The sequence below is a fragment of the Myotis daubentonii genome, chromosome 15 (genome assembly GCF_963259705.1).
Source record: "Myotis daubentonii chromosome 15, mMyoDau2.1, whole genome shotgun sequence".
NCBI lineage: Eukaryota > Metazoa > Chordata > Mammalia > Chiroptera > Vespertilionidae > Myotis > Myotis daubentonii.
Window position 1 is genome coordinate 6,562,109 of NC_081854.1, and position 27,577 is coordinate 6,589,685.

The 27,577-nt window shown below is 55.0% G+C and overlaps 1 protein-coding gene across 2 annotated transcripts; it reads left to right on the top strand.

Moving 5' to 3' along the window:
* Positions 1–246: 246 nt before the first annotated feature.
* LOC132216562 (sialic acid-binding Ig-like lectin 10) lies at positions 247–27,577 on the top strand. Of its 2 annotated transcripts, XM_059665835.1 has the most exons (11): positions 247–428; positions 4,919–5,011; positions 5,090–5,461; positions 5,614–5,895; positions 6,083–6,130; positions 6,595–6,849; positions 6,935–7,219; positions 9,071–9,355; positions 24,030–24,135; positions 24,220–24,376; positions 26,234–27,577. In XM_059665835.1, the coding sequence occupies exons 2-11, from the start codon at positions 4,966–4,968 to the stop codon at positions 26,447–26,449; spliced, it is 2,052 nt and encodes a 683-aa protein (XP_059521818.1). In that variant the 5' UTR covers positions 247–428; positions 4,919–4,965; the 3' UTR covers positions 26,450–27,577. The 2 variants fall into 2 exon arrangements, with proteins under 2 accessions (XP_059521818.1, XP_059521817.1); XM_059665834.1 differs by lacking the exons at positions 247–428; positions 4,919–5,011; positions 5,090–5,461; ... (3 more) ...; positions 6,935–7,219; positions 9,071–9,355 and adding exons at positions 19,779–20,463; positions 20,583–20,867; positions 21,136–21,183; ... (2 more) ...; positions 23,116–23,373; positions 23,463–23,747 and having other exon boundaries at positions 26,234–27,574.

Sequence of the window (27,577 nt, forward strand, 5' to 3'; positions counted from 1 at the left end):
GTGGTTTTGGGTGTTCCTGTCGGAGAGGAGCATTGGAGGCAAAACCCACAAATAGATGTCAGATATCTAGCAGGACGGGCTAATCAGATTGTGTTAAGTTGTGAATAGGCCCTCCGGTCTCAGAGATATCACGCCTGCCACTACGGCTGTCCTTGCGATGGGAAGGTGAGTGGGCTGGGGCAGAGGAGGGTGGGGAGCGTCTGAAGCTAAAGTCCCAGAGATACATGTGGGGCTCTCCACAGTGTCCCTGGAGGACCATGCAGGGTATGAGCTGCAGACACCAGGGCCCGTCACCGTGCAGGGGGGCTTGCATGTCCTGGTGCCCTGTCCCTTCTCTTCCCTTCAGATGGAACCACTCGGACCCACTTTCCATCTTCTGTTTCCTGGAAGGGGCCAACGACCCTAGGACTCTCAACCAGACCAACCAGGTCAGCAGCTGCAACAGAGAACCCTGGGCTGCTTCCATAACCTCAGGGACTCCCCAGACCAACAGCTGCTCCCTGAACGTCAGAGACGCCAGGAGGGAAGAGGGCAGGGTGTCCTCATTTTGGTTGGAGAGTGTGATGCTGGGTGGCTCCCGGGGAGGCCAAGGGAGGCCTCAACCTGAGACTGGGGTCCAGGTTCTTGTCACAGCCCAAGGAAGGGTTTGAGAGCATGACAGAAGGATTTAGCAAAGCACAGTAAATTTATGAAAGCCATAGTATGCTTTGCACTTGAGAAGTGAGAGATGGCGACCTCTGAGAATGGAACACATCGATGGGGTCTGCGTGGAAGGTTTTTAGTAAATGCGGGCCAGGGGGGTGGATAGGGTCATGACCGGCTTCTGAAGCTGGTGTGGTGACTGCTGAAGGCAGCTGGTCCTTGTCCCTCCTTTTCAGACAGCAATTTCTCTCTCTCTCTCTCTCTCTCTCTCTCTCTCTCTCTCTCTTCTCAATACAGGAAATTTGGGAAGGGGAAGTGGGGAACGGGTCAGTGAAGATCACGTCTTTGATGTCTGGCCAAGACAGAAAAGGAGAGGGGTAGAGCTTGAGGCCTTTGTTCCCTGTTCTAAATTTCCTGCCCTAAGGGCACCTGTTGTGAAGTTTAGTTTCAAGTATAAGACTCGGTTTCTGAATGTGACGGGTAGGACAGGGCCCCTGCATATAGTGTAGGGGCAGGGATCAAAGTGAGAGTAGGTGTGCCCAGAAGCCGAGACTCAGAGGGGAGGGATTTTGGGGGCTGATGCAGAGGCCACTTCCAGAGTCACACCTTGGAGTCCCCTCTCCATGTCTTGGGTTTCTTCCTCTGTCCTTTCCAGCCCTCACCCAGACACCTGACATTCAAGTCACGGCCCCTCGAGAGTCTGGCCAACCTGGGACCCTGATCTGCTCCGTGCCAGCAGCCTGTAACTGGAGGAAGCCCCTGACCTTCTTCTGGATACGGGACACCCTTATCTCCTTGGGTCCTGGATCAGCTCACGTGTCAGAGGTCACTATCATCCTGTAGTAGAAAGTCAGATAGGCACGAGCAGAGTGGGGACGATAGGCCGGCTGCAGAGGGTCACCAGGGCGGAGAGCCCCAGGTGCCTAGCAGTGGGCAGAACTACAAGCCCTCACATGACCGCTCCCTTGAGTACTAGCCCCATAGATGACATCTAGGCTTCATCTGTGTTTCAACTTCAGGCCCAGAAAGGCAGAAAAACCAGGGAGAGCAACTCCATGGCTGACCTCAGGACCAGCTGCATTGAGGCCCTCCCCTGAGTCCTCCAGAGAAAAGCCATCAGGATGGAAAACAAAGCCCCCAGCACACTTTCTCTACCAGCACACCCGTGCCTTCCTCCTGCCCCTCTTTCCCCAGGGTTCTCACTCTCTCCTGAGCACAAGGTGCGTTTTCCTTGCCCCTCTCTTTCTCTGAAGCTCCCAGGGCCACTCTTTTGCCTCTGTAACTTGTTTCCCAAGCCCACTTCTTCTGCGGCTCACTTCTTCTACCTCTATGTCTCTCTAAATACATTCCTTCTTATCATTTGAGTCTTGGCTCTGGATTCTTCTCTTAGCCAGAACCCATGAACTGAGTTTGCTGAACCAAGGTCTAACACCTGGGGCCGTTTTTGCTGCCAACAATCCCATAGCCCCTGGCACCATGACACCAATGTCACCTACCAATTGACCTTACTGAGGTCCCATGTGACCGCAGAAATAACCATTCAGCTCATTGTCTCCTTGTGAGTTTGGGCCACAACTTCTGGGTTATTGTGAGTAATAACAAGAGAGTCAGGACCTGAGGCAAATGGAACTGAGGACTGGATTCTGACAGGAACAGGGGGCCAAGGGGACGCTAAAATGGACACTAACTTCAAAACTGAAGAGGATGCTTCTGAATTCAGATGCTCCACAGAACCTGACCATCAGTGTCTTCCGTGGAAATAATACAGGCAGGAGAGACCTTGTCCTTTGCAATGCTGTGATGGACATGGACAACAGGGGGATGGAAGCATGAGTGTGCAGGGGGCGGGGGGGGGGGGAGGTTGGGGGTTAATGGGGGGGATGAGGACACATTTGTAATACCTTAACTAATAAAAAAACAAAAACAAAAACAAAATTAGTCTGAACATTCAAACAGTGCTTAATAAAAAAAAAAATCTTATGGAGACTTTGCATCCTCACTTCTATGGACCACGTGGAGGGATCTTTTGTTTTGGCAGCTGACTTCTTCTTAAACTTCTCAGCTCCCTCCCCAAGGGCCACATTCAAAGATCAGATGTTGCCTTTGAAGACTCCTCATGATCCTATCTCTTCACCCAGCCTCACCTCTTTAGTTGACAATCCTTTCACTTTATTTCCCCCTGGCATTTTATTTGCATGGTCTCATATATTCAAAGGGTTCAAAAGAGCATGTAGTAGAATGTACCTCTGCTCCTCACCCCAGTTGCAGGCTCAATCCCCCGTGTGGGGCATGTAGGAGACAGCCATCAATGATTCTCTCTCATCATTGATGTTTCTATCTCTCTCTCCCTTCCTCTCTGAAATAAATTAAAAAATATTTTTTTAAAAAAGTGTTCACCCAATGCTTCCTGGGGCATCTGGGGTACTCCAGCCCTGGGAAGGGTTCTGCACAGAGAGGATTTGGTCCCAGAAGAGTCTTGGAATCCCACTCTTCTGTCCCCATGAGTAGGGCTCCAAGAAAGCTCTCTGCAGGAAATTGACCCTCAAATTCCACATCTGTCTTGAGGGAAGTGGGTGTTGGTCTTCAGGAGGTGAGAGGCAGGGTTTCCGGGTACAAGAAGAGGGAAGGGTCCACCCTGCTGTGGTCCAGGGGGGAGAAGAGCTCAGCTTTCGCTTCCCCTGCAAAGGCCCACGGGAGAGAGGGGAATTTCTGTTGAAGGGAGAAGTTTGGGGCAGAGACCATACATCTCCATCCAGAAAGAGGCTCCAGGTCTTTTACCACCAGCAGTGGCCCCCACCTCCAGGCTGAGAGTCAGATGGTGTCAAGGGAATGTGGACTATTTCTCTGCAGCCCAGAGATGCCGATGCTGCAGTGGCCACAGCTGTGAGGGCTACTGAGGTCTGAGCAAGAGGTTTCCGGGCGGGGCTGCAGTCAGATACCGGTCCCTGGAGGATATTGCAGGAACAGTGTGTGACCTTCAGTCAGTGACACAGCAAAGGGGAGCCTGCCTCTGCCTCCTGTCCCACTCTCCAGTCCAACCCATGGGTTCCCTGGGCTAACGTTAGCCCACTCCACAACCACCTTCATTTCCTGGAGGTGACCAACAGACACCATCACCCCCTCTCTGGCCACCGGCCCTATCAAAACCTGGATGAGAGAACCTGGGCCAATTCCACCAACTGGGGGACCGAAGGGCCCACAGTTGGTCTCTGAGCATCAGATTTTCCAAGATGCGGGGAAGTGGGAATACTTCAGGATAGAAAGAGATTATGTGAACCATGGCTCCCAATATATGACATTGTCTCTGAATGTGGCAAGTAGCCAAGGGTCCCCAGGAAAGAGCCCCATGAGCCAACTCTACTGTCTTCCTACAACTTTCTTCCCAGCTCAGCTCTTCCCATTTACTGTGCTCTTGGAGATGGTACCCCCATGCCCTCTGTTGCTTTTGTCAGGGCTCTGGGAGTCACTCTAGGTGCCTCCCTCCCCCACCCATCACACCTCCCCTCAAATTTCACTTCCTCAAAGTGTCTTCCACCTCAAATCTTTCCTCCACAACATGCAGATTCGGTTCTCACCTTCTTAAACAACCACAATAGTGTTGATCTCTCGCCTCTTGATCTCCCGCCTTTCCCTTCCACCTCCTTCTCTATCCTAGCCTCAGAGAGACCGTGTTGATACCTATATGACCCTGATCCTTTCTTGCTTAAGAATCTTCCACGGTTTCCCCATTGCCTTCAGATAAAGCTCTAGCCCATCAGCTGGTCTGTCTTCCCTCATTGCTTGAACTAGTTGAAGGTCAGGACTGACTTAATCATTTTTGTGAGTTTGCAAAGGCGTGAATGAAGGAAATGAGTGGTGGTGTGTGGTGTTTTTGTTGCCTCCTCTAGACCCTGTTCTGCCACTGGTGCCGATATAGGCTATCCCGAGGCCCATCCCTAGTGGGCCACCTCCATGAGAGTCCCAAAGCCATGATGGTCAGAGAGCTGGCCAGGTGGGACCAGCTTCTCCAGTACAGATGATGGCCCGTGGACCCAGGACATGGGGGCTCCCGTCCGCCCTTGCTATCTTACTTGGACAAGCCTCTCGCTTCCTCTGAGCCTCAGGGTTCATTTGCCACAGGCAGAAATGGGCTGGACAATCTCAAAGACTCAATCATAGCGGACTCTCTGAATCTGAGGTTCCCTCTTCTGGGCTTGTGACCTTTGGTTCTCACCACAGGTTTCCTGTCGAAGCTTTCTCTGCCCTCCCTCATCTGCATCTTTCCACTCTCTCGCAGAGGGACCCAGACCGAGTAGACAGACTGTGTCAGGGTGTGAGGAAGAGATGTTGCTGAGGCTGCTGTTGCTGCTGCTGCCCGTGCTGTGGGGAGGTGAGTGGGCCGAGGGGAGAGGGCAGCCCACTCGGGGGAGGCCCTGGAGCTCCAGGCTGAGTTTTTCTCTCTCCTTAGGAGCCCTGGCTAAGGATTCAAGCTACCGGCTGGTACTACAGGAGTCTGTGACAGTGCAGGAGAGTCTGTGTGTCTTTGTGCGGTGCAAGTTTTACTACTCCTGGAATTTGGGTGGATACCCCTACCTGTATTGGTTCAAGAAAGAATGGAATAAAAATCATGGTCTTCTAGTGGCCACAAACAATCCAAAAGAGAAGCTACAGGAGACGATCCAGGGCCGGTTCTTGCTCCTCAGGGACCCCAAGTCCAATGATTGCTCCCTAACCATCAGAGATGTCAACAAGAGGGACAGTGGGACGTACTACCTTTATATAGCAAATAGTCTCTATGATCATACATATGAAGATAAAATGCTCTCTCTGAAAGTGACAGGTATGGTAGGGGCCCAAAGAAAGGCCCCCTGGTGTCAGGTACCAGAAATGGAAAAATGAAGGGCCCTGGGGTTGGGGTGGGGACAGCCATGACAAAACCCTGGGGCAGGCTGACATGCTGAGGGGTCCTCACCACCGCTCTCTTCACTCCAGCCCTGACCAACAAACCTGGCATCCAGATCCCAGGGCCCCTGGAGTCCGGCCGCCCCAAGAAACTGAACTGCTATGTGCCCTGGGCCTGTGAGGAGGGCACGCCCCCCATCTTCTCCTGGATATCAGCTGCTTACACCTCCCTGGGCTCCAGGTCTCATCATCTCTCCTCTGTGCTCACTCTCACCCCACGGCCCCAGGACCATGGCACCAACCTCACCTGTCAGGTGCATTTTCCTGCCACTGGTGTGAGCATGGAGAGCACCATCCGGCTCAATGTGGCCTGTGAGTTCTGGGGCAGGATCCCGGGCCCCTAAGGGGGTGTGGCCAGGGCAGAGCTGGGCCAGGGCAGAGCTGGGCCAGGGCTTGAAATCAGGGTCCTGATAGTCCACCAGGAAGGGAACCCCCTCTCCTGGTTCCATGGCTGCTGGGGAAAGGCCCAGTGCCCACCATGGGTGTCCTTCTGTTCCAGATGCTCCACAGAACATGGCCATCCGCGTCTTTCAAGGAAACAGCACAGGTAGGAAGGGGCTTCTGTCCTCAGGGCTGGGAGGGACACAGGGTCTAGGTGAGTTCCGAAATACGTGGAATATATAGGGGAGGCCAGCTACTGAGGACAGACGGAAGGCTCCCCCCAACACCTCACCTCTCTAAATCTCTTGCTCACCCACAGCTTTCTGTGGCCAAATAAAAAGGAAGCTTGCATCCCTCTTGCTTCGCCCTCCTCTCTGAAGTTTTGCCTCCTCCTGCTTCGTTACCTCCTCTTTGGCCCATGCCTGCGTTTGTTTTTCATATTCCATGTCCCCTGTCCTCCATCTGTGAGGCAGCCAGGCGACTTTGGGCCCCTTCGGAAGGGCTGAGGCCAGGGGGTGTTGGTCCTCTCCTCAGAGCTAGTGTGGACATAGCAAGGAGGAGAGACCCCAGCTTTGTCCTCTCTCTCTTTCTCTCTCTCTCTCTCTCTCTCTCTCTCTCTCTCTCTCTCAGCCCTCAAGATTCTGCAAACCACTTCCCTTTCCATCCTGGAGGGAGAGGCCCTGAGGCTGCGCTGTGAGGCTGACAGCAACCCCCCTGCCGAGCTGAGTTGGTTCCGGGGGTCCCCAGGCCTGAACGCCACCCCCCTCTCCAGAACCGCGATCCTGGAGCTGCCTCGCGTGGGGCCTGCACAGGAAGGAGAGTTCACCTGCCAAGTTCGGCACCCGCTAGGCTCCCACAGCGTCTCTCTCAGCCTCTCCGTGGTCTGTGAGTGGGGAGACCCCGGGGGGCAGGACAGCTGGGTTCTGGGGAGATTAGAGGCACCTCTGACACTTCTCCTCGCTCCCCACAGACCCCCCGCAGCTGCTGGGACCCTCCTGCTCCTGGGAGGACCAGGGTCTGCACTGCAGCTGCTCCTCCAGGGCCCAGCCGGCCCCCTCCCTGCGCTGGCGGCTGGGGGCGGGGCTGCTGGAGGGGAACCATGGCAACGCGTCCCACGTGGTCACCTTCAGCTCAGAGGGGCCCTGGACCAACAGCTCCCTGAGCCTCCAAGCAGGGCTCAGTGAGGGACTCAGACTCAGCTGTGAGGCCCGGAATGTGCACGGGACCCGAAGCACCGCTGTCCTGCTGCTGCCAGGTCAGGGCCTGCTGGGGGCAGAGGCCACGGGGAAAGGAGTGGGTCAGAGAGAGGGTGGGGCTGGGGGAGGGGAGCTGCGCGGGCACAGGGGTGATTGCTAGGACAGGGCCCACCATCTCCTGGCCAAGCGGAACCTACAGCGGGTTCTGCAAGGAGGTGGGAAGAGGAGAGACTGGGTCCTGGGAGTGGGAGGTGTCATGCTGGGAGGGAAAACCCTCAGAGCCTGGGGTCCTGGGGCCGCCTGGGATGCAAATGGAACAGCAAGGTGAATTCATCTGCCGAACTCAGAACCTGCTGGGCTCCCTCCCTATCTTGCCAAGCCTCTCTGTGCCCTGTGAATGGGGGGGGGGGGTTCTGGGTTACCCAGGGGCAGCACACCTGGGTCCTGGCGTTGGCAGCACTGAGAATGGCAGCAGGTGTTAGGCTGGTGGGGTCGGTCCGAACCTTGGTTCAGCAACCTCAGTTCTTGAGTTCTGGCTAAGAAAGAATTCAGAGCCAAGACTCAAAGTATAAATGGAAGTTTGTTTAGAAAGCCAGAGAGTTAGAAGAAGTGATCCGTAGAAGTAGGGGGCTTAGAAAACAAGCTACAGCAGCAAAAGAAGGGTCCCTTGGCACTTAGGATAGAGAGGAATAAAAGGTAATGTCCCTGTGTGTGAGGGGGGTGGGTGAGGGAGGGGGAGGGGAAACCCTGGGTATGCCCCCCGGCACACTGAGTCCCCGTCTTTTTTAAAAAATATATATTTCTTTATTGATTTCAGAGAGGAAGGGAGAAGGAAAGAGAAACATCAATGATGAGTGAGAATCATTGATCGGCTGCCTCCTGCACACCCCCCACTGGGGATCAAGCCTGAAACCCAGGCATGTGCCCTTGACCAGAATCGAACCTGGGACCCTTCAGTCCGCAGGCTGACGCTCTATCCACTGAGCCAAGCCGGCTAGGGCTGGGTCCCTGCCTTGAGGGTGTTTATCTGCAGGTCCAGCATGGAGGGAGGATCCCAATAGAATGTTCATCAGGTTCATCAGGGTGTGTCCTTTCGGGGTCATGGTGTCCACTGATTGGTGGGTCCCAGGCAGGAGGTCACTGGTCGCCACAGCTGGTCCTGAGGTCAGCCGTGGTGCCACTTCCTCTGGCTTTGCTGCTGGTTCTGGGCCTGCAGCTGAAACACAACCGAGGCCTCGATGAGTTTGACGGGGTTCAGAACCTCCTTGTCCTGAAGGCTTAACGCTTAAGGGCTATTCTCTGTTGACCCCATGACCACCAGCCACAGGCCGGGGGAGGAAAGGTCAGGGAGGGGTCCGAACCGCATGGCCAGCGATATGCTAAAGGAGGACAGTGTTAGGTCCCCGAAGGAGGAACGCACGCGGCCAGGGTGGTGAGAGATCATGAATTTATTCCATTATCCACACACCATGTGGCTGAGCTTGGATGGCTCCAGCACCCAGTGACAGGAGTCGGTAGCTTTTAAAGGACTTTTGGCGCCTTTTTCTGGATGGAGACTTCTCTGTGCAGACCCGGAGGGGAGATCATGGGATGTGGTCCCCACAAGTGAAATGTGGTCTCAGCAAAGGGAATGTCCACAGTGAAATGGCCTGAGAAGCCAGGTCCCGGGGGAGGGGTAGCGATTCCATTATTTGATCGGACCCAACAGAAAGGTCACCGTGGGCTGAGGTCCTTGGCTTCCTGGAACCAGCTCAGCTTGGCAAGGGGGTTGCTGTCAGCAAAGGGCATCCGGGTTTTCCTGCCCTGGTGGTTTTCCATACCTGGCCCATCGTCCTCGCTCTGCTCAGGTCTAACTGCCAACCAACTGGGAGGGCAGAGGCACCGCTGACCCCTCTCCTCGCTCCCCACAGACCCCCCGCAGCTGCTGGGACCCTCCTGCTCCTGGGAGGACCAAGATCTGTTCTGCAGCTGCTCCTCCTGGGCCCAGCCGGCCCCCTCCCTGCGCTGGCGGCTGGGGGCGGGGCTGCTGGAGGGGAACCACAGCAACGCCTCCCACGCGGTCACCTCCAGCTCAGAGGGGCCCTGGACCAACAGCTCCCTGAGCCTCCGCCAGGGGCTCAGCTCTGACCTCAGACTCAGCTGCGAGGCCAGGAATGTCCTAGGGGCCCAGAGCGCCTCTGTCCTGCGGCTGCCAGGTAAGGGGGCCTTTTGAGGTCAGAGGCTTAGGGAGAGAGGAGTGGGTCAGAGAGAAGGTGGGGCTGGGGGTGGGGGGCAGCTGCTGGGACCCTCCTGCTCCTGGGAGGACCAGGGTCTGCACTGCAGCTGCTCCTCCCTGGCCCAGCCGGCCCCCTCCCTGCGCTGGCAGCTAGGGGTGGGGCTGCTGGAGGGGAACCATGGCAACGCGTCCTACACTGATCTACAGGGTCACCTCCAGCTCTGCAGGGACCCTGGGCCAACAGCTCCCTGAGCCTCCTGGTGGAGGGTGGGGCTGCACGCTGGACTCAGACTCAGTTGCCACTTCCTTCCCTGTTCATTAGGCCCAGAGAGCCAGTGTCCTGCTGCTGCCTGGGGCCTGTTGAGGGGGTGACGCCTGGGGGAGGAGGAGCCCCGACACTGCAGTAGGTTCCCAGCTGCCGTCACCAAATACCTCCAACAGGGAGGCTTAGTCAGGGAGACTTGTGGTCTCACCGTTCTGGAGGTTCTGGAGGCGGGAAGTCCGAGGTCAGGGTGTCAGCAGGGTGGAGTCCTTCTGAGGCTGGGGTGTGTTGCAGGTCTCCCCTAACTTCTGGAGGGGTTGCTGGCAATCCTTGGCGTTCCTCATCTTGTACAAGCATCACTCCAGTCTCTGCCTTCATGCCCTCCTGGCGCTCTCCCTGTGCGTGTCTGTGTGCAAATTCCCCCATTTTATGAGGACACCGGTCCTATTGGATTTAGGGTCCACCCTAGTGACCTACCTTGTAACTGTCACTTCTGTAAAGACCCTATCTCCAAGTCAGGTCACATTCTTTTTTTATTATTATTAAATATATTTTATTGATTTTTTTATGAGAGGAAGGGAGAGGGATGGGGAGTTAGAAGCATCAATGAGAGAGAAACATCGATCAGCTGCCTCCTGCACGCCCCCTGCTGGGGATGTGCCTGCAACCAAGGTACATGCCCTTGACCAGAATCGAATCTGGGTCCCTTCAGTCCGCAGGCTCTATCCACTGAGCCAAACTGGTTAGGGCTCAAGTCACATTCTGAGACACGGTGGGGGTGGGGGTACGGAGGGCTAGGACTGCAACATACAAATCTTGGGGGCACACAATTCAAGCCCTAACAGCCCCGGAGAGAGGGAGCTGGGAGAGAGGCATTTTAAGGCTTGGACGGGAGTGGCTGATGTGTAAGCTCCTCAGTCCTGAGGTCAGGGAAGGGGGTGTGGAGGGGAAGGGTCTGGTCCAGGGTCTGCAAGGAGACAGAGTGCCAAGTGACCGAGTCCTGGACAGAGAGTGTCCACTCACGGGCCAGACAGAGACAGAAATGGCGAGTTTGGAGGATGCTATGGATTGGGGTTGGAATTTACACAAATCTCAAACTACCTCCAGGTAAACCGGAATCCAGGGCCGGTGGAGTCCTGGCAGTGGTTGGGGGAGCTGGCATCATGGCCCTGGCCCTGCTTTCTCTCTGCCTTTGTCTCATCTTCAGGTGGGAGTGAGCTCCAGGGACAGAGGGCGGGGCCTGGGGTGGGAAGGACTTAAGGTCTGGGCATCGCAGAGAACCTGAGCTGGAGGACCCCGGGCTGGTGGGAAAGCCAGGAGCCAGGGGAGGGAGGTCGGGCGCTGGCATGAAACAATCTGTAATCTACTGGGCCAAGTAGATTGGGGTCTCTTCCCAGCTACTCTATGTCTGGCGCTTGGGTTCGGGGAGCACCTGGGGACGGGACCCACCCACCTCGTCACGTGCTCTTCATATAGACTAGGGGCGGTCTGCCCATTCCATGCCCCAAGTAACAAGGCTGAAATGTCTGGGGTTGTTTCCGTAGAGTGAAGACCTGCAGGGAAAAGGCAGCCCAGCTGATGCAGAGCATGGACAAGGATGTGCACCCAGGCGCCGGCTCCGGGGTGAGTGACGGGACGTAGCCCCCATTCAACACTACACCTTTTGGATGCTGCCCACCAGAGGGGCTTTAAGACATTTCAGTGTTAGATGCCCAACACTTCCTGGAATTGCACAAGTGGTTATTTAATTTAACTTATTTTTTTAAAAAAATAGATTTTTATTGATTTCAGAGAAGAAAGGAAAGGGAGAGAGAGAGATAGAAACATCAATGATGAGAGAGAATCTTTGATCGGCTGCCTCCTGCACGCCCCACACTGGGGATCGAGCCTGCAAGCTTGGGCCTGTGCCTTGAATGGGAATTGAACCGTGATCTCCTGGTTCATAGGTCGACGCTCAACCACTGAGCCACGCCAGCTGGGAATTGACGAAACATTTTTGTTGTTGTTGTTAATCTTCACCTGGGGATATTTTTCCATTGATTTTTAGGGAGAGTAGAAGAGAGAGGGAGACAGAGAGAAACATCGATGTGAGAGAAACACATCCATTGGTGGCCTCCTGCACGAGCCCTGACCAGGGCACCGGGCAAAGGGGGTGGGGGGTGGGGAGTCTGCAACCGAGGTAGGTGCCCTTGACCGGAATCGAACCGGGGACCCTACCCACTGAGCAAAACTGGCCAGGGCCATGACTACACCTTTTAAAATAAATGGACTGGTAAACGATAAAACTCCCCCCAGTCCCAATCTCAGCCTGGCCCTTGGCCGCTCTCTTCCAGACCCTTCTGAGCAGCTGGGAACCCTTCCTCTTCTCTCCACTCAGGCACATCAGCACCCGTTCTGGATGGATAGCCCTGCGGCTCCCCCAGCGGCTCCCCCAGCCCCTGATGGTGCTGGCTCCCCCACCAAAGGGGAGCCGGAGCTCCACTACGCTTTCGTCAGGTTTCACAACCGGAAGCCGCAGGGAAAGGAAGATGCCAACACCGTGTACTCGGAGATCAAGACACACAAGTGAGGAACTGCTTGCTCCGGGTCCCGAAGGCGGAAAACCTGAGATCAACGTGCCAGCAGGCCGGGTGCCTCGGTTTGCAATGGCCGTCTTCTCTCTGTGTCCTCCATGGCCCTCCCTCTGAGTGTCTGTGTCCTAACCTCCTCTTCTTATAAGGACACCACATATACCGGACTAAGGCCCACCCTAATGACCTCACTTGAACCGCAGTATCTCTTTAAAGACTCTATGAGGAAGCATAACCGAACTGTAAGGAAAAACGATGAGGTACTGGGTTTAGGACTTCAACCAGTTAAGTTCATGATTTTTTTTCAGCCCATAACCTCGGTGTCTGATTATTTTTAAATTAACGATTTTCTTGGCAGTGGTCTGAATCCTCTGGTATATATGAAGGACAGGAGGACTTGTGTCCGAAAGAACTGAGTTCAAATCCATCTATACCACCTATCGAGTGAGTCAGTTTATTTCTCTGCTGTTCTGCAAAGCAGGGAAATCGTCCCTATCTAACCAGGCTGTTGTGAAAGACCAATAAACAGTACCGATGAAACAGTTAACAAAAGCACTAACACACCCAAGGCTGGTGTTCTCAGTGGTTAGAGCATTGGCCCAGGCACTGAAGTGTGGTGGGTTCGATTCTCAGTCAAGGGCACGTATGGGTTGCAGGTTTGATGCCCGGCCCCAGTCGGGGCTTGTGTGGGAGGCAACCAATCGATGTCTCACACTGATGTTTCTCTCTCTCACACTCTCTTTCTCTCTCCTCCCTTCCTGACTTCCACTCTCTCTAAAATGGGAAAAATATCCTCAGGTGAGGATGAACACATCTATATATATGAAAGCCTAAGCTACCGGCCAATCAGCTGGTAGCTATGATGCACAATACCACCAGGGGGCAGATGCTCAAAGCAGGAGCTTCCAAGTGACAGCAACTTTGCAGAGCGCCCTCTAGCACTCCGGGACACCTCAGGAGATGCCAGACTGCCAGTTTTGGCTTGAACCCCACAGGGACCCCACCTGCCGGAGGGACCCCACTCACTCCCCAGACACCCTTCGAGCCCCGGCACCACCCCAGGTGTGGCTGGCTGGGGTGGGACTGTGGGAGGTGGGCTCCAGGGCATGTCTGGCCCATCTCGCCCACTTCCACCCCATCAGCCACCTTCTAATTAATTTCAATGTGCATAAATCCGTGCACTGGGCCTCTAGTAAATAAATAAGTAAATAAATAAAGTGCGGACAAAGCTTTTTGTGACCTCTGAACACGTGTGGGTCAGGTCTTTTGTTAGTTGTTACAACAAACTTCCTGATAATAATTCTCCCCTCTGGCCTGGAGGGGCCAGTACCAGAGGCCACAGCATCCAATGTTTGTGTCACAACCGGCTCAGAAGGTCCCAGGTTCGATTCTGGTCAGGGGCACATGCCCGGGTTGTGGGCTCGATCCCCAGTGGGGGGCATGCAGGAGGCAGCCGATCAATGATTCTCATCATTGGTGTTTCTCTCTCTCCCTATCTCTTCCTCTCTGAAATCAATAAAAATATATATATTTTTAAAAATAGTATGTATAAAATGTTTAGTGGAAAACTAAAGTGGTTATTAGAAGAAATATATATAACTTTAGATGTCTATATCAGAGATGAGTTTATTTTTCAAACCTTAGGAAAATAACAGTAAAATAAACCAAAAAGGATCTTGAAGGAAGGAAATCTCAAACGATAAGAGCACATAGGAAAAATATTCAATAGAAATGAACAACATCAGGAACTTTTATTTGATTCGGACACTAAAGCTGACAAAGCTCAGTTAAATCCAGAAATATATATAGAAGGCAAGAGCAACCAGCATCCGGGAACATAAAGAGGACATCACTCTACGTAGCAGCAATTAGAAAGTAATGAAAATCCTTAAACCCATAAAGTTAAAGTCTGTAGAGTCAATGGGCAAATGCCCAGACAAATATATTATTCAAACCTTCAGCCTTTGTTCAGTGAGTATTGGTTCTCATGGCCATCTCTCAGCCCAGATGAAACGCAAACCCAATGTACCGACGAAATTCGGCCACTAGATGGCGGCGCCTCAGCGTTCTTTCAGGTTCCCTGCCACTGGGTAACTGTCCACTTCTTGCTGTGCCCACCTATTATCAGAACTATTTGTAAACCAAGATAAAAATCTTTCCTCCTCGTAGGATGGGCATAAAGGGACACAGGGCCATACTTCTTCGGAGCGGAGCGAGGCCACGATGAGAACCAGCTCTCTGTACGTGTGACGGGTAAGGAATGGGTTCAAGGACAGGGCACGTGGATGGGTCCTGAGGCCTCCTGGGCCCGGAAGGAACCCATTTCTTCTTATCGTGGGAAAGCCCCAGGGAATCATGGGGGCAGGACACTGGGCTGGATAGAGGTAGAGGCTGCTATTAGGGGGCACCCTTGGGGACCCCGCCTCCAGGACCTGGGTCTGTCTCTCTTTTCTTCAGCTCTGTCAAGGACACCCGACATCCACTTCTACGGGTTCCTAGACTCTGGGCACCCCCAAGAACGTTACCTGCATGGAGCCCTGGTCCTGTGAGAGAGGGGCGCCCCTTCCATTCTATTGGATTGGGGTCACCGTCACTTCCCTGGGTTCCAGGATGTTCAACTCCTCAGTCGGTCACCTTCACACCAGGGCCCCAGGACCGCGGCGCCAACCTCACCTGTAGAGTGGCCTTCCCTGGAGCTGAGATGGGCACGGGGAGGACCATCCGGCTCAACGTGTGTGTGAGTGCTCAGCCAGGACCACGGTCCCTGGGGCTCCGTGTCAGGGTGGGGCAGCGCCCTGGTGGAGGAGACGTGGGGACTGTTCTTGGACGCATGGCTGGAGTGAAGGTGAGAGAACACCCAGGCCCACCCCCTCGCTCATGACCAGCCCATCCTAGTGCAGGGGGTCAATTACTTATTTCTCTTCCAGGTGGTCCACAGAACCTGACCGATCGCATCTTCGGGGGAAACGGCACAGGTGGGAGAGGCCCTGGAGTCTCCCCACCCACCCCCTTCCAGCCTGCTACAATTCAGGCCCCAAAATGATCTCTCCTTACCCCAGAAGCGACCCTGTCCCTTCCCAGCTCAGAACTCACCATGGCACCCTCATCCCTCAGTGCATCCCCTGTGCATGAGCAGGCAATGACCAGGCCTACTGTGTCAGCACCTCTGCACAATGCCACACACAAAGTGCTTGGACTTGTGCATATCTCCTCCAGCTAGAACAGCCGTGGGCAAACTACGGCCCGCGGCCCGTTTGAAATGAATAAAACTAAAAAAAAAAAAAAGACCGTACCCTTTTATGTAATGATGTTTACTTTGAATTTATATTAGTTCACACAAACACTCCATCCATGCTTTTGTTCCGGCCCTCTGGTCCAGTTTAAGAACCCATTTGTGGCCCTCGAGTCAAGAAGTTTGCCCACCCCTGAGAAAGAATGAAGATACATCCTTTAGTATATATATTCAATCAAATCTTCAAAAGGCATAGCATTCAAGTGAAAGAAAATTAGCGTTAAGATAGAGGCTATCCTAGACCTGTCTTAAAAAAAGAGGCTGATAATAAAAGAGCTGTTAAAAATATTGGGCACCATATACAAGTAACTTGACTGCCTTCCAGAAAAAGAACCAGTGTTCTTCAAAGAAATACAACAAAACCAAGCAGTCAACCACCTAAAACTGACAATGTCCACCATCCAGTGAAAAATTACTAGACATGTGAAGAAATATGAACCTGCCACACTTCATAAGAGAAAAACTTTTACTAGATGATGCTCAGACATGACAGAAATGGACTTAACAGACAAAGACATTAAAATACTTCTTACAAATATGTTCTATGTATTCAAGGATATAAAGAAAAACATTACCATAATAAGAAAAAAAAATAAAAAGATTAAAAACTAAAAAACTGTAACTTCTAGAGAAGAAAATACATTAATCAGAAACGCAAATGGTAATTTTTTTTTTCTTTTTAGAAATTGTTCTTGCCGAAACCGGTTTGGCTCAGTGGATAGAGCGTCGGCCTACGGACTGAAAGGTCTCAGGTTCGATTCCGGTCAAGGGCATGTACCTGGGTTGCGGGCATATCCCCAGTAGAAGATGTGCAGGAGGCAGCTGATCGATGTTTCTCTCTCATCGATGTTTCTAACTCTCTATCTCTCTCCCTTCCTCTCTGTAAAAAATCAATAAAATATATTAAAAAAAAAGAAAAGAAAAGAAATTGTTCTTGCTTGGCTTCGTGGGGCTTGCGTATGTCACTAGTTATTTTGCAAACAACTCAACCTTGAACCCTTTCTCTGCCAGGCTGTTTCCTGCCTAAAATTCTGATGTACACATTTTAGCCATCACAGTCTTCTTACTGTCCAATTTTTGACTCTTCAATCAGTGAAATTTCAGTCTTCATGTGTGTGAGAAGAATGGGGTAATTATAAACCTCATCTTGTGTTTTTTATTCTCTCAAGGATCACGGATATTCCCTGTTTGTGTTTCGTGTGTAAAATTATATGTTTCCTGCCCGGCCAGTGTGGCTCAGTGGTTGAGTGTTGACCCCTGAACCAAGAGGTGACTGGGCTCGATTCCCAGTCAGGGCACATGCCTAGTTTGTGGGCTGGATCCCCAGTTGGGGAGCGTGCAGGAGGCAGCCAATCAGTGATGGATAACGTTTCTTTCTTTTTCACGCCCAGTTCTGAAGCTGGAAAGTTCAAGATCAAGGCACAGGCAGATTAGGTGTCTGAGAAGGGCCCAATGTGTGGTTCGTAGGCAACGCGTTCTCAACGGGTCCTTGCATGGAGAAGGAGGAAAGATGCTTTCTGAGGTCCCTTCGATGAGGGCACTAAATTCATTCATGTGAGCTCCACCCCATGACCTAATTAGCTCTGAAGGCCCCACCCGCAAAGGCCCTCATGTTAGGGTTAGAGCTTCAACATCTGGGTGTGTGTGTGTGTGTGTGTGTGTGTGTGTGTGTGTGTGGTGGGGTGGGCACAACGTTCAGTCCATAGCAGCGACTGACGCTATAGTTGGTCCATAATCAGCAGTCATTCCTGTAACCCTAGAAAGAGGGGCGTTTGCCCCTTTTGCGGCTTTGACAAGTTCTTGCTTGTGTCTGAGACGTGACTGGAGCAGTCTTGTTCCACCGCAGTCTGGTGTGACATCCTGTGATGTTGTTCATGTTCAATAGGAGAACCTCGGGGCGGGCTGTGGGTGTCAGCAGGGGCTGCGTTAGTCTGCCTGAAGGGGTAATTTTGTAAAGTAATGGAGTAAAATGTTAGGAAGTTGGAGAAGTCAAACAGGGATCAGGTCCCAGACATCCTTAGGTTGCAACAAAAAAATTGGTATTGCCCTAACCCAGCGGTTCTCAACCTGTGGGTCGCGACCCCTTTGGGGGTCGAACGACCCTTTCACAGGGGTCGCCTAAGACCATCGGAAAACACATATATAATTACATATTGTTTTTGTGATGAATCACTATGCTTTCATGATGTTCAATTTGTAACCATGAAAATATATCCTGCATATCAGATATTTACATGACGATTCATAACAGTAGCAACATTGCAGTGATGAAGTAGCCACGAAAATAATTTTATGGTTGTGGGTCACCACAACATGAGGAACTGTATTAAAGGGTCGCGGCATGAGGAAGGTTGAGAACCACTGCCCTAACCGGTTTGGCTCAGTGGATAGAGCGTCAGCCTGGGGATTGAAGGGTCCCGGGTTCGATTCTGGTCAAGGGCACATGCCCGGGTGGTGGGCTCGATCCCCAGTAGGGGGCGTGCAAGAGGCGACCGATCCATGATTCTCATCATCGATGTTTCTCTCCTCTCTTCCTCTCTGAAATCAATAAAAAATATATATATTTTAAAAAGAATGGTGGCCCTGTTTAAGAGACCCCGCAGAGATCTCCTGCCCCCTCCACCAGGTGAGGATCGACTCTATGAAGCAGGAGGTGGGCTCTCACAGACACGAACCTGCCCACACCTTGATCTCGGGCTTCCAGCCTCCGGGACTGAGAGAAATGAATGTTTGCTGGTTGAGCCACCCAGTCCGCGGTGTGCTGTGAGAGCAGCCCCGAGGTCCTCAGACACCTCAGGGACACGTGGTGGCTGTTTTTTCATGTAGACATCACATGGTGAGCGCATCGGGGTGGCTGTGGTTTTAGAACGATGCTTTGAGAGTGGGATGATACGGAAATGTTCTACATTTGGAGGCGGGTGGGCCTGCAGGGGCCAAGCCAGGTGGTGGTGGTGACAGTGTCTGATCTCAGAGGCTCCCCCTGGCAGAGACCCCGTCCCATCGAGGTGCAATGAAAGGGGCCCAGTCATCATTTGTAGGTGCAATGAGAATGAATGCAGCATTTTTGGAAGAGCAAAATTTGCAAACGTGTCCAGGCCTGGGAACGTACTCCCTGCGGAGCTGCAACTCTCCAGCGCTGTGATCCCCGGATCCTGGGGCCTGGGGTTCCCCGGGGGGTGGGGGTGGGGGCGGGGGGGGGTTGGGGAGGGGCGCATGGTCCCCTGGGGGCCAGACAGGGTGTCTGATTTGCCTGCATGTCGCCCGTATGCCATGTGGCACCCGCCACACCTGAGGGCCCAGGATGTGAGGTTGAGCGGACACACACAGTGTCCCTACACAACCCAAACAGACTCATTTGAAGAAGAAGAGCTGGGACAGGGAGACAACAGGTCTGGGAGTCTATCCCACTCCCTTCACACCTCCCATGCCCTTTACATGGCCTGCACCTCCCTCCCACCCCCAGCCTCACCTCTGGGTGCAGGTGACCTTGTCACAACAGGTGTTACCAGTAGGAGTCACCTGATGGCGTGACAGAAGAAGAGGAGGAGATGGGAAGTGGACTCAGGTCTTGTGGGTGGGTGCTCCTGGGGGACCAGGGTCAATGAGCCACCCCCCACCCCCATGAAAGATGATGGGGTGCCCCTGAGACCAGCCTGCACTTGCCAGATTTAGCAAACATGCCTGGCTGCTGTGGCTCAGTGGTTGAGCGTTGATCTATAAACCAGGAGGTCATGGTTCGATTCCGGTCAAGGGCACATGCCCAGGTTGCGGGCTGGATTCCCAGTAGGGGGCGTGCAGGAGGCAGCCGATCAATGATTCTCCCTCATCATTGATGTTTCTGTCTCTCCCTCTCCCTTCCTCTCTGAGATCAATAAAAATATATTTAAAAAACAGAAGGCACCCGCTTCCATTCGAATTTCAGATATAAACAATGGGCAATATTTGGGACATACTTATACTCAACAAAGAGATTCCTTGTTTATCTGAAAGTGAAATTCACTGGGCACCTTGCATGTTAGCTGCCAAGAAGGGCCCTGCTCCCCACCCCCATGAACCTACCTTCCCCTGCATGCTGCCCCCTCACCAGCCCCCAACCCCCACTAAGGAGGGCCCACTGTGAGCTTTCACTTCTGCTTTGGCAATGACCCGAGCCCAGCAGGGGAGCCCCATCTTCCACCCACAGCCAGGCCCCAGGGCTGGACACATGCCCCCCACGCCCTCCCACAGAGGCGACCCCGGGAAGGACCAGCTGAGCCAGCCCAGCGCCAGGCAGCCGCCCGCCCACCAGGAAACACAGACCGAGCGTCCAGTGGGCCAGATGGGGTGGGGGGTGGGGAGAAGGGGAGATCCCCGTGGTTTCAGAAGAGAAGCTCATTTTATGCGTCAGTCTCCAAGGCCCCACTTCCGCCTGCCTGCCCCGGGGGCTTCCTCTTCTGTCCCTGCCCGTCTCTGTCAGAGCATCGCCAGGGGATGAGCCTGTCTCAGGGCCGGGCCCAGCGTCTCCGGGGCAGACATGCTCTTGCCGCTGCTTTTCGGGGTGCTGTGGGGCGGTGAGTGGGCCGAGGGCCTGGGCCCCAAAAAGGCGCAGGATCCGGGTAAAGGATACCGGCTGACGATGGAGAAGGAGGTGACGGTGCCGCAGGGCCTGTGTGTGCGGGTGCCCTGCTCCTTCTCCTACCCTCAGGGCAGCAGCACCAAGAGTGCCCCGGTTCAAGGCTACTGGTTCAGAGACGGGACCGATGCCCTCAGCGGTTCTCCCGTGGCCACAAATGACCAGTCTCGGAGGGTGCATCAGGGGGCCAGGGGGCGCTTCCAGCTCCTGGGCAGCCCTGGCGATGGCGGCTGCTCCTTGCTGCTCACCAAGGCCCGGATGGAAGACAGAGGGTTGTATTTCTTTCGGGTCGAGGGAGACACTGCCGTGCGATACAGCTTTGTGCACAATAAGTTCCTTCTGGATGTGACAGGTATGGAGCTGGCTGGGATGGGGTGGGAACTCCCCCTGCACCCTCCCCCTGCCTCGTGCTGGGAGGGCCCTGGGGCATGGGCCAGGGGGCGCTCCCTGAAGTGCCCGCTCTCCTCCCAGCCCCAACACAGGAGCCAGCCGTCTACGTCCCCGAGACCCTGGAACCTGGGCGCCAGGCGACAGCCGTCTGTACGTTTCAGTTTCACTCGGAACACTGTCCAGCCCCTACTCTCTCCTGGAGGGGGGCTGCCCTCGCCCCCCAAGAAATCGGCGAGACAACGGCCTACGTCTCAGTTCTCACCCTCACGCCCAGACGGCAGGACCACGACACCGACCTCACCTGTCGGGCGAGCTTCTCCAGAGAGGGCCCGAGCTTCGAAGGCAGCGTCCGGCTGAATGTGGCCTGTGAGTCTGGTGGCCAGCCGGCCCGGTGGGTGGGGACGTGGGGACGTGGTGGCCCTGGGTGGCTCTGGGGGTGGGGTCCACAGAGAGGAAGGGGTAGGGTCCTGAGCTGGGAGGGTAGGAGGGGGAGCGAGGCCATCTGATTCTCCACCCAGAGGCGTGCCTGTCACTCTTCTGTCACTAATCTTCACGGGGGACGGTCACACTGTCTGTCCCATATGTTGGGCTCGCTGGGGCCCCTCCCCAAAGCCAGCTCACGATCTCGTTGCAGATGCCCCCGAAACCCCGGTTATCAGCATTTCCTGGGACAACAGACCAGGTACTGAGGCTCAGCAGGGTGGGCCAGGACTGGGCCGGCCCTCTTTGGAGGGTGGGGGATTGGGGCTCCTCCCTCTCGCTCTCTCTCTTTTTAATATATTTCTATTGATTTCAGAGAGGAAGGGAGAGTTAGAAACATCAGTGAGGAGTCCGGCCGCGGTGGCTCTGTGGTTGAGCGTTGACCTATGAACCAGGAGGTCACAGTTCGGCTCCCGCTCGGGGCACATGCCTGGGTTGCAGGCTGGATCCCCAGTGTGGGGCATGCAGGAGGCAGCTGATCAATGGTTATCTCTCATCATGGATATTTCTCTCTCTCTTCCCCTTCCTCTATGAAATCAATAAAAACATATATTTTTTTAAAAGGAAACATCCATGATGAGAGAGAATAAGAGACAATCATTGATCGGCTGCCTCCTGCACGCCCGCCACACACTGGGGATCGAGCCCAAAACCTGGGTCTGTGCCCTGACCGGGGATCAAACCGTGACCTCCTGGTTCATAGGTCAAAGTTCAACCACTGAGCCCCTCCACGGGTCTCCCTCTCTCTCCTCCCCTCTCTCCCTCTCCGCAGCCCTGGAGCTCCAGGGGGACAGCCCACATCAGGAAGCCCAGAAGGGCCAGCTCCTGCGGCTGCTCTGTGCTGCGGACAGCCGGCCCCCCGCCGCCCTGAGCTGGGCCCTGGGAGACAGAGTCCTCTCCTGGTCCGATCTCCCGGGCCCCGGGGGCCTGGAGCTGGAGCTGCCCGGAGTGCAGCCCGGGGATGCGGGGCGCTACTCCTGCAGAGCCGAGAACAGGCTGGGCCTCCGGAGCCGCACCCTGAGCCTCTCTGTGCGCTGTGAGTGTGACCGCGGCCTGGCGTCCGGGGGGGAGGCGAGGCGGGAGGGCAGGGGCTGGGACAGGGTCCCAGAGCTCCAAGGAGCTGGAACCCGGGCCTGCGGGACTCACGACTCTGATTCCAATTCCGACCACCACCACAACCACCAAGCAATTCTCTGACACCAGCTGGGTGTCCGGCAGTGCGACTCAGTTCCGACCCTCTGCACCCAGAGGTGCAGGGGCCGCGGGTTAAGGGCTCGGTCCCACAGGACTGCCCACCTTGGACACCATAGCAAGTCCGGTTGCCGCCTGTGCTGCTGACTATAGAGCAGAGGCGATAGGTGGGAGCTTCCCACGACCCCCTCCTCAGAGGCCTCTAACTTGCTAGATCAGCGGTTCTCACTCAAGGGGTCAGAGAGCAGCATGTGGCTCGAGAGCCGCAGTTTGCCGACCACTGAATTCTATACAATGTACAAGATACATTATAAATCACAATAGCACAGGGACCCACCCTTCTTTTTTTAAAAAATATTTTTATTGATTTCAGAGAGGAAGGGAGAGAGGGAAAGCGATGGAAACATCAATGAGGAGGGAGAATAGTTGATCAGTTGCCTCCTGCACGCCCCCTACTGGGGATCCAGCCCACAACCCAGGCATGTGCCCTGGACCAGAACCGAACCTGGGACCTTTCAGTCCGCAGGCGAACGCTCTACCCACTGAGCCAAACCAGCCAGGGCAGATCAGGCTGGTTCATAGGTCAATGCTCAACCACTGAGCCACCCCGGCCTGGCAGGGACCCACCCTTCTTACCCACCCATTTCCTTGGGTGCCTTGTGTCGGTGGGTGATTCAATCCTCCTCCCCTGCCTGCCGCAGTCATGGGTCCGCAGGGACCCTTGGCCCAGAGCGAGGCCCCGGCCCGCCTAGAGCTGGTACTGTGTCTTTTCAGATGCCCCGGAGAACCTGACGGTGACCGTCTCCCGAGCAAACGGGACAGGTAGGAGAGGAGGACAGAGGCCTCTCAGCGCCCAGTGGGGGGCCCGGGCGTCTGGGGGTGCTCCTGCGAAGGGTCCGGATGCCCTCAGCTGTGTGTCTGTCCTGCCCCTTCTCTCCCCTAGTCCTGGAGACGCTCGGGAACGGTGCATCCCTCCCGGTCCTGGAGGGCCAGAGCCTGCGCCTGCTCTGTGTCACCCACAGCAACCCCCCAGCCTCGCTGAGCTGGGCCCGCGGGCCACAGACCCTGAGCCCCTCCCAGCCCTCAGACCCCGGGGTCCTGGAGCTGCCTGGGGTACGAACGGAGCACGAAGGCGAATTCATTTGCCGCGCTCAGAACCCGCTGGGCGCCCTCAGCGTCTCGCTGCGCCTCTCTGTGCACTGTGAGTGGGGGGATGGGGCACCAGGGGGCAGGACACCGGGGTCCTGGGAGGACAGAGGCACCTCTGACCCGTCCCCTCACCCCCCACAGACCCCCCGCAGCTGCTGGGACCCTCCTGCTCCTGGGGGGACCAGGGTCTGCACTGCAGCTGCTCCTCCAGGGCCCAGCCGGCCCCCTCCCTGCGCTGGCGGCTGGGGGCGGGGCTGCTGGAGGGGAACCATGGCAACGCGTCCCACGTGGTCACCTCCAGCTCAGAGGGGCCCTGGACCAACAGCTCCCTGAGCCTCCGCGAGGGGCTCAGCCCTGACCTCAGACTCAGCTGCGAGGCCTGGAATGTGCACGGGGCCCAGAGCGCCTCTGTCCTGCTGCTGCCAGGTCAGGGCCCTGGAGGTGGGGCCTGGGTGGCGGGGGGCGGGCGGTGGGAAGGGGGGGCGCAGGGGCGGGGTCCTGTGGTTGGAGCCCGAGCTGGGGAGGGGAAGGGGGTTCCGAGGGGGGAAGGTGCAAAGCCTGGGCCTGGGGTTTGAAAGAAAAGGAGCGGAAGGGGTTGCAGGTAAGGAATGGGAGCTGGAGGCCGGAGAGCCGGGGGCGGAGGGCGGGCGGGAGGACCCGCGTGGGGGTGGGAGCGGCTCAGGATCGCCTGGCGGTTTCCACGCGCAGAAGAGAAGGACCTCATCGCGAAGGGCTTCTCTAAAGGCGTAGCTCTGGGCACCGGCGTCACCATCCTCCTCGCCCTCGGCCTCTGCCTCTGCCTCATCCTGGCCGTGTGAGTTAGGAGCGGGAGAGGGGGTGCGGGGCCGGGGCGGGAGGTGCCGGGGCGCACACCGAGGCGGGCCGGGCGTTTCCTCAGCGTGAAGACTTTGAGGAAGACCCAGACCCAGACCCCAGCGGAGGAGGCAGCTCCGGAGGCGGAGACCCCGGCGAGGACAGAGACCTGGAGGCCCAGGCTGACCCGGAGGAGCACCATCCTGGATTACATCAACGTGGTCCCCAACGCCCGCGGCCTGGTGAGTGGCCCGGGCCGGTGCCCCTTCCCCGCCCTGCCCCCGCCCTGCGCCCCTGGGAATCGAGGTGGAAGAGAATGGCTGTTGGATTCAAAGTCTGGCTCCGCACTTACTGCCTATGAGGCCTTGACCACAGTCGCCGGCTCCCTCTGAGCCTCCAGGTCTCCCTCCGTTTCCTTTGAGAGCTGGTCAGAGGAGTCAAAACGCGCCCTTGCTCGGTTCGTAGCAGCTATGCCGTTATCACCACCACCATGGACATTACTGATTATAATGAACTAGAGGCCCGGTGCACGAACTTTGTGCACTGTAGGGTACGTAGGCCTGGCGGGTGATCAGGGCCATTGGGGCCTTCTGGCTTCTGGCCAGGGCCTTCCTTCCTTCTGCACTGCCCCCTGGTGGTCAGTGCACATCATAGTGAGCGATGGAACTCCCCGTGGAAATCCCAAAGGGACACTTTGCATATTTGCCTCTTATGTATAAAGGTGATGTAATATTATTAGCATTGCTGAGAGGCAGTGTGTCCTGGTGACTAACGGCTGGGCTGCCGGGGTTCAGACCCGCGTTCATTGCTGTGTGTTCTTGGGCAAGTCACTTAACTTCTCTGAGCCTTTTCTTGAACTTTAAAAAGGGAGGAATAGTAGACTCACCCCTGAGCCCTAGACTCACCCCTGAACTCTAGACTCACCCCTGAACCCTAGACTCACCCCTGAACCCTACACTTATCCTTGAACCCGAGACTCACCCCTGAACCCTAGACTTACCCTTGAACTCTAGACTCACCCCTGAACCCTACACTTACCCTTGAACCCTAGACTCACCCCTGAATCCTACACTTACCCTTGAACCCTAGACTCACCCCTGAACCCTACACTTACCCTTGAACTCTAGACTCATCCCTGAACTCTACACTCACCCTTGAACTCTAGACTCACCCCTGAACCCTACACTTACCCTTGAACCCTAGACTCACCCTTGAACCCTAGACTCTTGGGCACCTCTCCAGGCAGCATCTCCCTGGGGTGTCTAACAGGCACCTCAAACTTAGCCTGTCCAAAGGCAAACCTATGAGTAACTACACCACTTGCACGTCTACTCCATCCACCCCATCACAGCAAATAGCATATCTTCCCAGCTGCTCAGGCCTAAAGCCTCAGTCACCTTTCACACCTCTCTTCTCCATCAAACCGCCCCCCACCACCCTCTCCAATCAGTCCATAAGCAAAATCCCTTCAAACCACTTCTCCTCCTGCCTCCCTCATCCACGTGGACACCACCAGCCCCTTCTGTGGGTCCTCTCTGCCCCCACACCCCCAATCAATTTCTCTGCACATCATATCCATTTAAAGCCCCAATAGGTCCACCAACCCCCTTGGATGCAATCCGAAGGAAGGAACACATGAGTGATACTTGCTACCGACCAGTTAAATAGAGCTTCTTAAGGCCAAAGCATTTTTTTCAGTGCTGATCTCTAAGGGTCACAGGCACATGATTCCACGTACATAACACTCTTGAGAGGATGAACTTGCAGAGCTGGAGAACAGATCAGTGCTGCCTGGGGTTAGGGCCAGGTCTCTGTGGGGTTAGAGCCGTCTGCCTCCTCATGGTGGTTACAGGAGCCGACCTGTGTGAGTCTGTGTGGCCACAGCAAAGAGCCACAGACTGAGTGGCTTAGACCACAGGCACTTAGTTGTTCATTGTTTCTGTCCCGAGATGGAATGTGGGCTCAGTGAGAACGGAGACTTTGTTTTACTCCCTGATGTAACCCCAGTGCCTCCATCAGTGCCTCCCACATGGTACCCACAAGTATATGCTGGATGAATGAATGAATGAATGAATGAATGATGGTCGTTTTCCCTTTAGGCTCCGAATCCAAAGGCCAAGCCCAGCAGCCCTTCCAGGGCCCCTCCTGCAGCTGCTAACTCCCCAAGACGGAACATGTCCCCTCCAGCCCCAGAATCAAGGAACAGCCAACAGGAGATCCATTACGCTGCCCTCAGCTTCCCAGGCCTCCGGCCGCAGGAGGCCCAGCAGGCCAAGGACACCAACTCCGCATATGCAGAAATCAGGTTCCACTGACAGCCCCCTGGGCGGCGGGACGGGGACCAGGCTGGGGAGAAACGCAATCACCGAGAGGATGGAGGACAGAGGACAAGGCCTCGCTCTCTTTCTTCTGTCGACCCCTCCAAGGATGGGCCATCCATTCCCAGGCCAGGCATCTGCAGCAGCCTGACCACTCTCTCCAGAGTGACCTTCTCTGGATACACTATTCCAGGGGTGGGCAACCTTTTGGTGAGTGCGTGCCAAACCCAGCGAAATCTCTGACTCAAAATTCTTCTGCGTGCCGGCCCTAATTTTTTGAGAACATGTTACGCCTACTTGATATCTCTTAAGGCGTACGTATGTGAAGAACCGTGAAGAAATAATAAAATTCATTCGAGCGACAAAAACACAGTATATGAGGATGAAAAATGCAGTTATTTTTTAATGTATACATGTACACTGATAGTCCGACAGAAAACTTTATGATTCCGTTTGATATAATCAGTGGGACTTTTGCTGCTACATCACTGATGACAGAGATTTTACATCAGGTTTGTATTTCGTGACCTTCAGAGATATGCACGGGCTACTACTTTCGTCCCTCAGGCTACTCCTATTACGAGACTTAACAAAATTCATCACTGAGAACAAAGATTCACCATTGTAAATGGAAGATTATAAGGGAGGGTTTCGCGTGCCAGCAAAAGTTACTGGCGTGCCATGTTTGGCATGCGTGCCAGGGGTTGCCCACCCCTGCACTATTCTGAGGACAAGAATACATTTTTTTGTCTCAGAAGCCCAGACACCACCCTCACTGATTCCTCACAGTCTCACTTTTCTCCAAGGTGGGAGAACCTTTTGAAAATGGCTCGACGGTGGTCTCTACGAGGCAAGCGAGCTAACCTCCCAGGCCAAGCCTGGCCCCAAGTCTATTTTCGTGCCACTCGAGAGCCAAGTTTTAAATGGGGGAAAGAGCTGCCTGGCTGGCGTGGCTCAGTGGTTGAGCGTCAACCAATGAACTAGGAGTTCACGGTTCGATTCCTGGTTGGGGCACATGCCCGGGTTGTGGGCTTGGTCCCTGGTGGGGGGCGTGCAGGGGGCAGCTGAAGACTGATGATTCTCTCTCATCATTGATGTTTCTCTCTCTCTCTCTTCCTCTCTGAA

Excerpts from the sequence above, each read along its gene's own strand:
- LOC132216562 (XM_059665834.1), top strand. The coding sequence starts at position 20,013 with ATGCTCTTGCCGCTGCTTTTCGGGGTGCTGTGGGGCGGTGAGTGGGCC. Across the intron at positions 20,464-20,582 it reads GTTCCTTCTGGATGTGACAG|CCCCAACACAGGAGCCAGCC; the intron begins GTATGGAGCTGG and ends CTCTCCTCCCAG. Across the intron at positions 22,995-23,115 it reads CTCCCGAGCAAACGGGACAG|TCCTGGAGACGCTCGGGAAC; the intron begins GTAGGAGAGGAG and ends TCTCTCCCCTAG.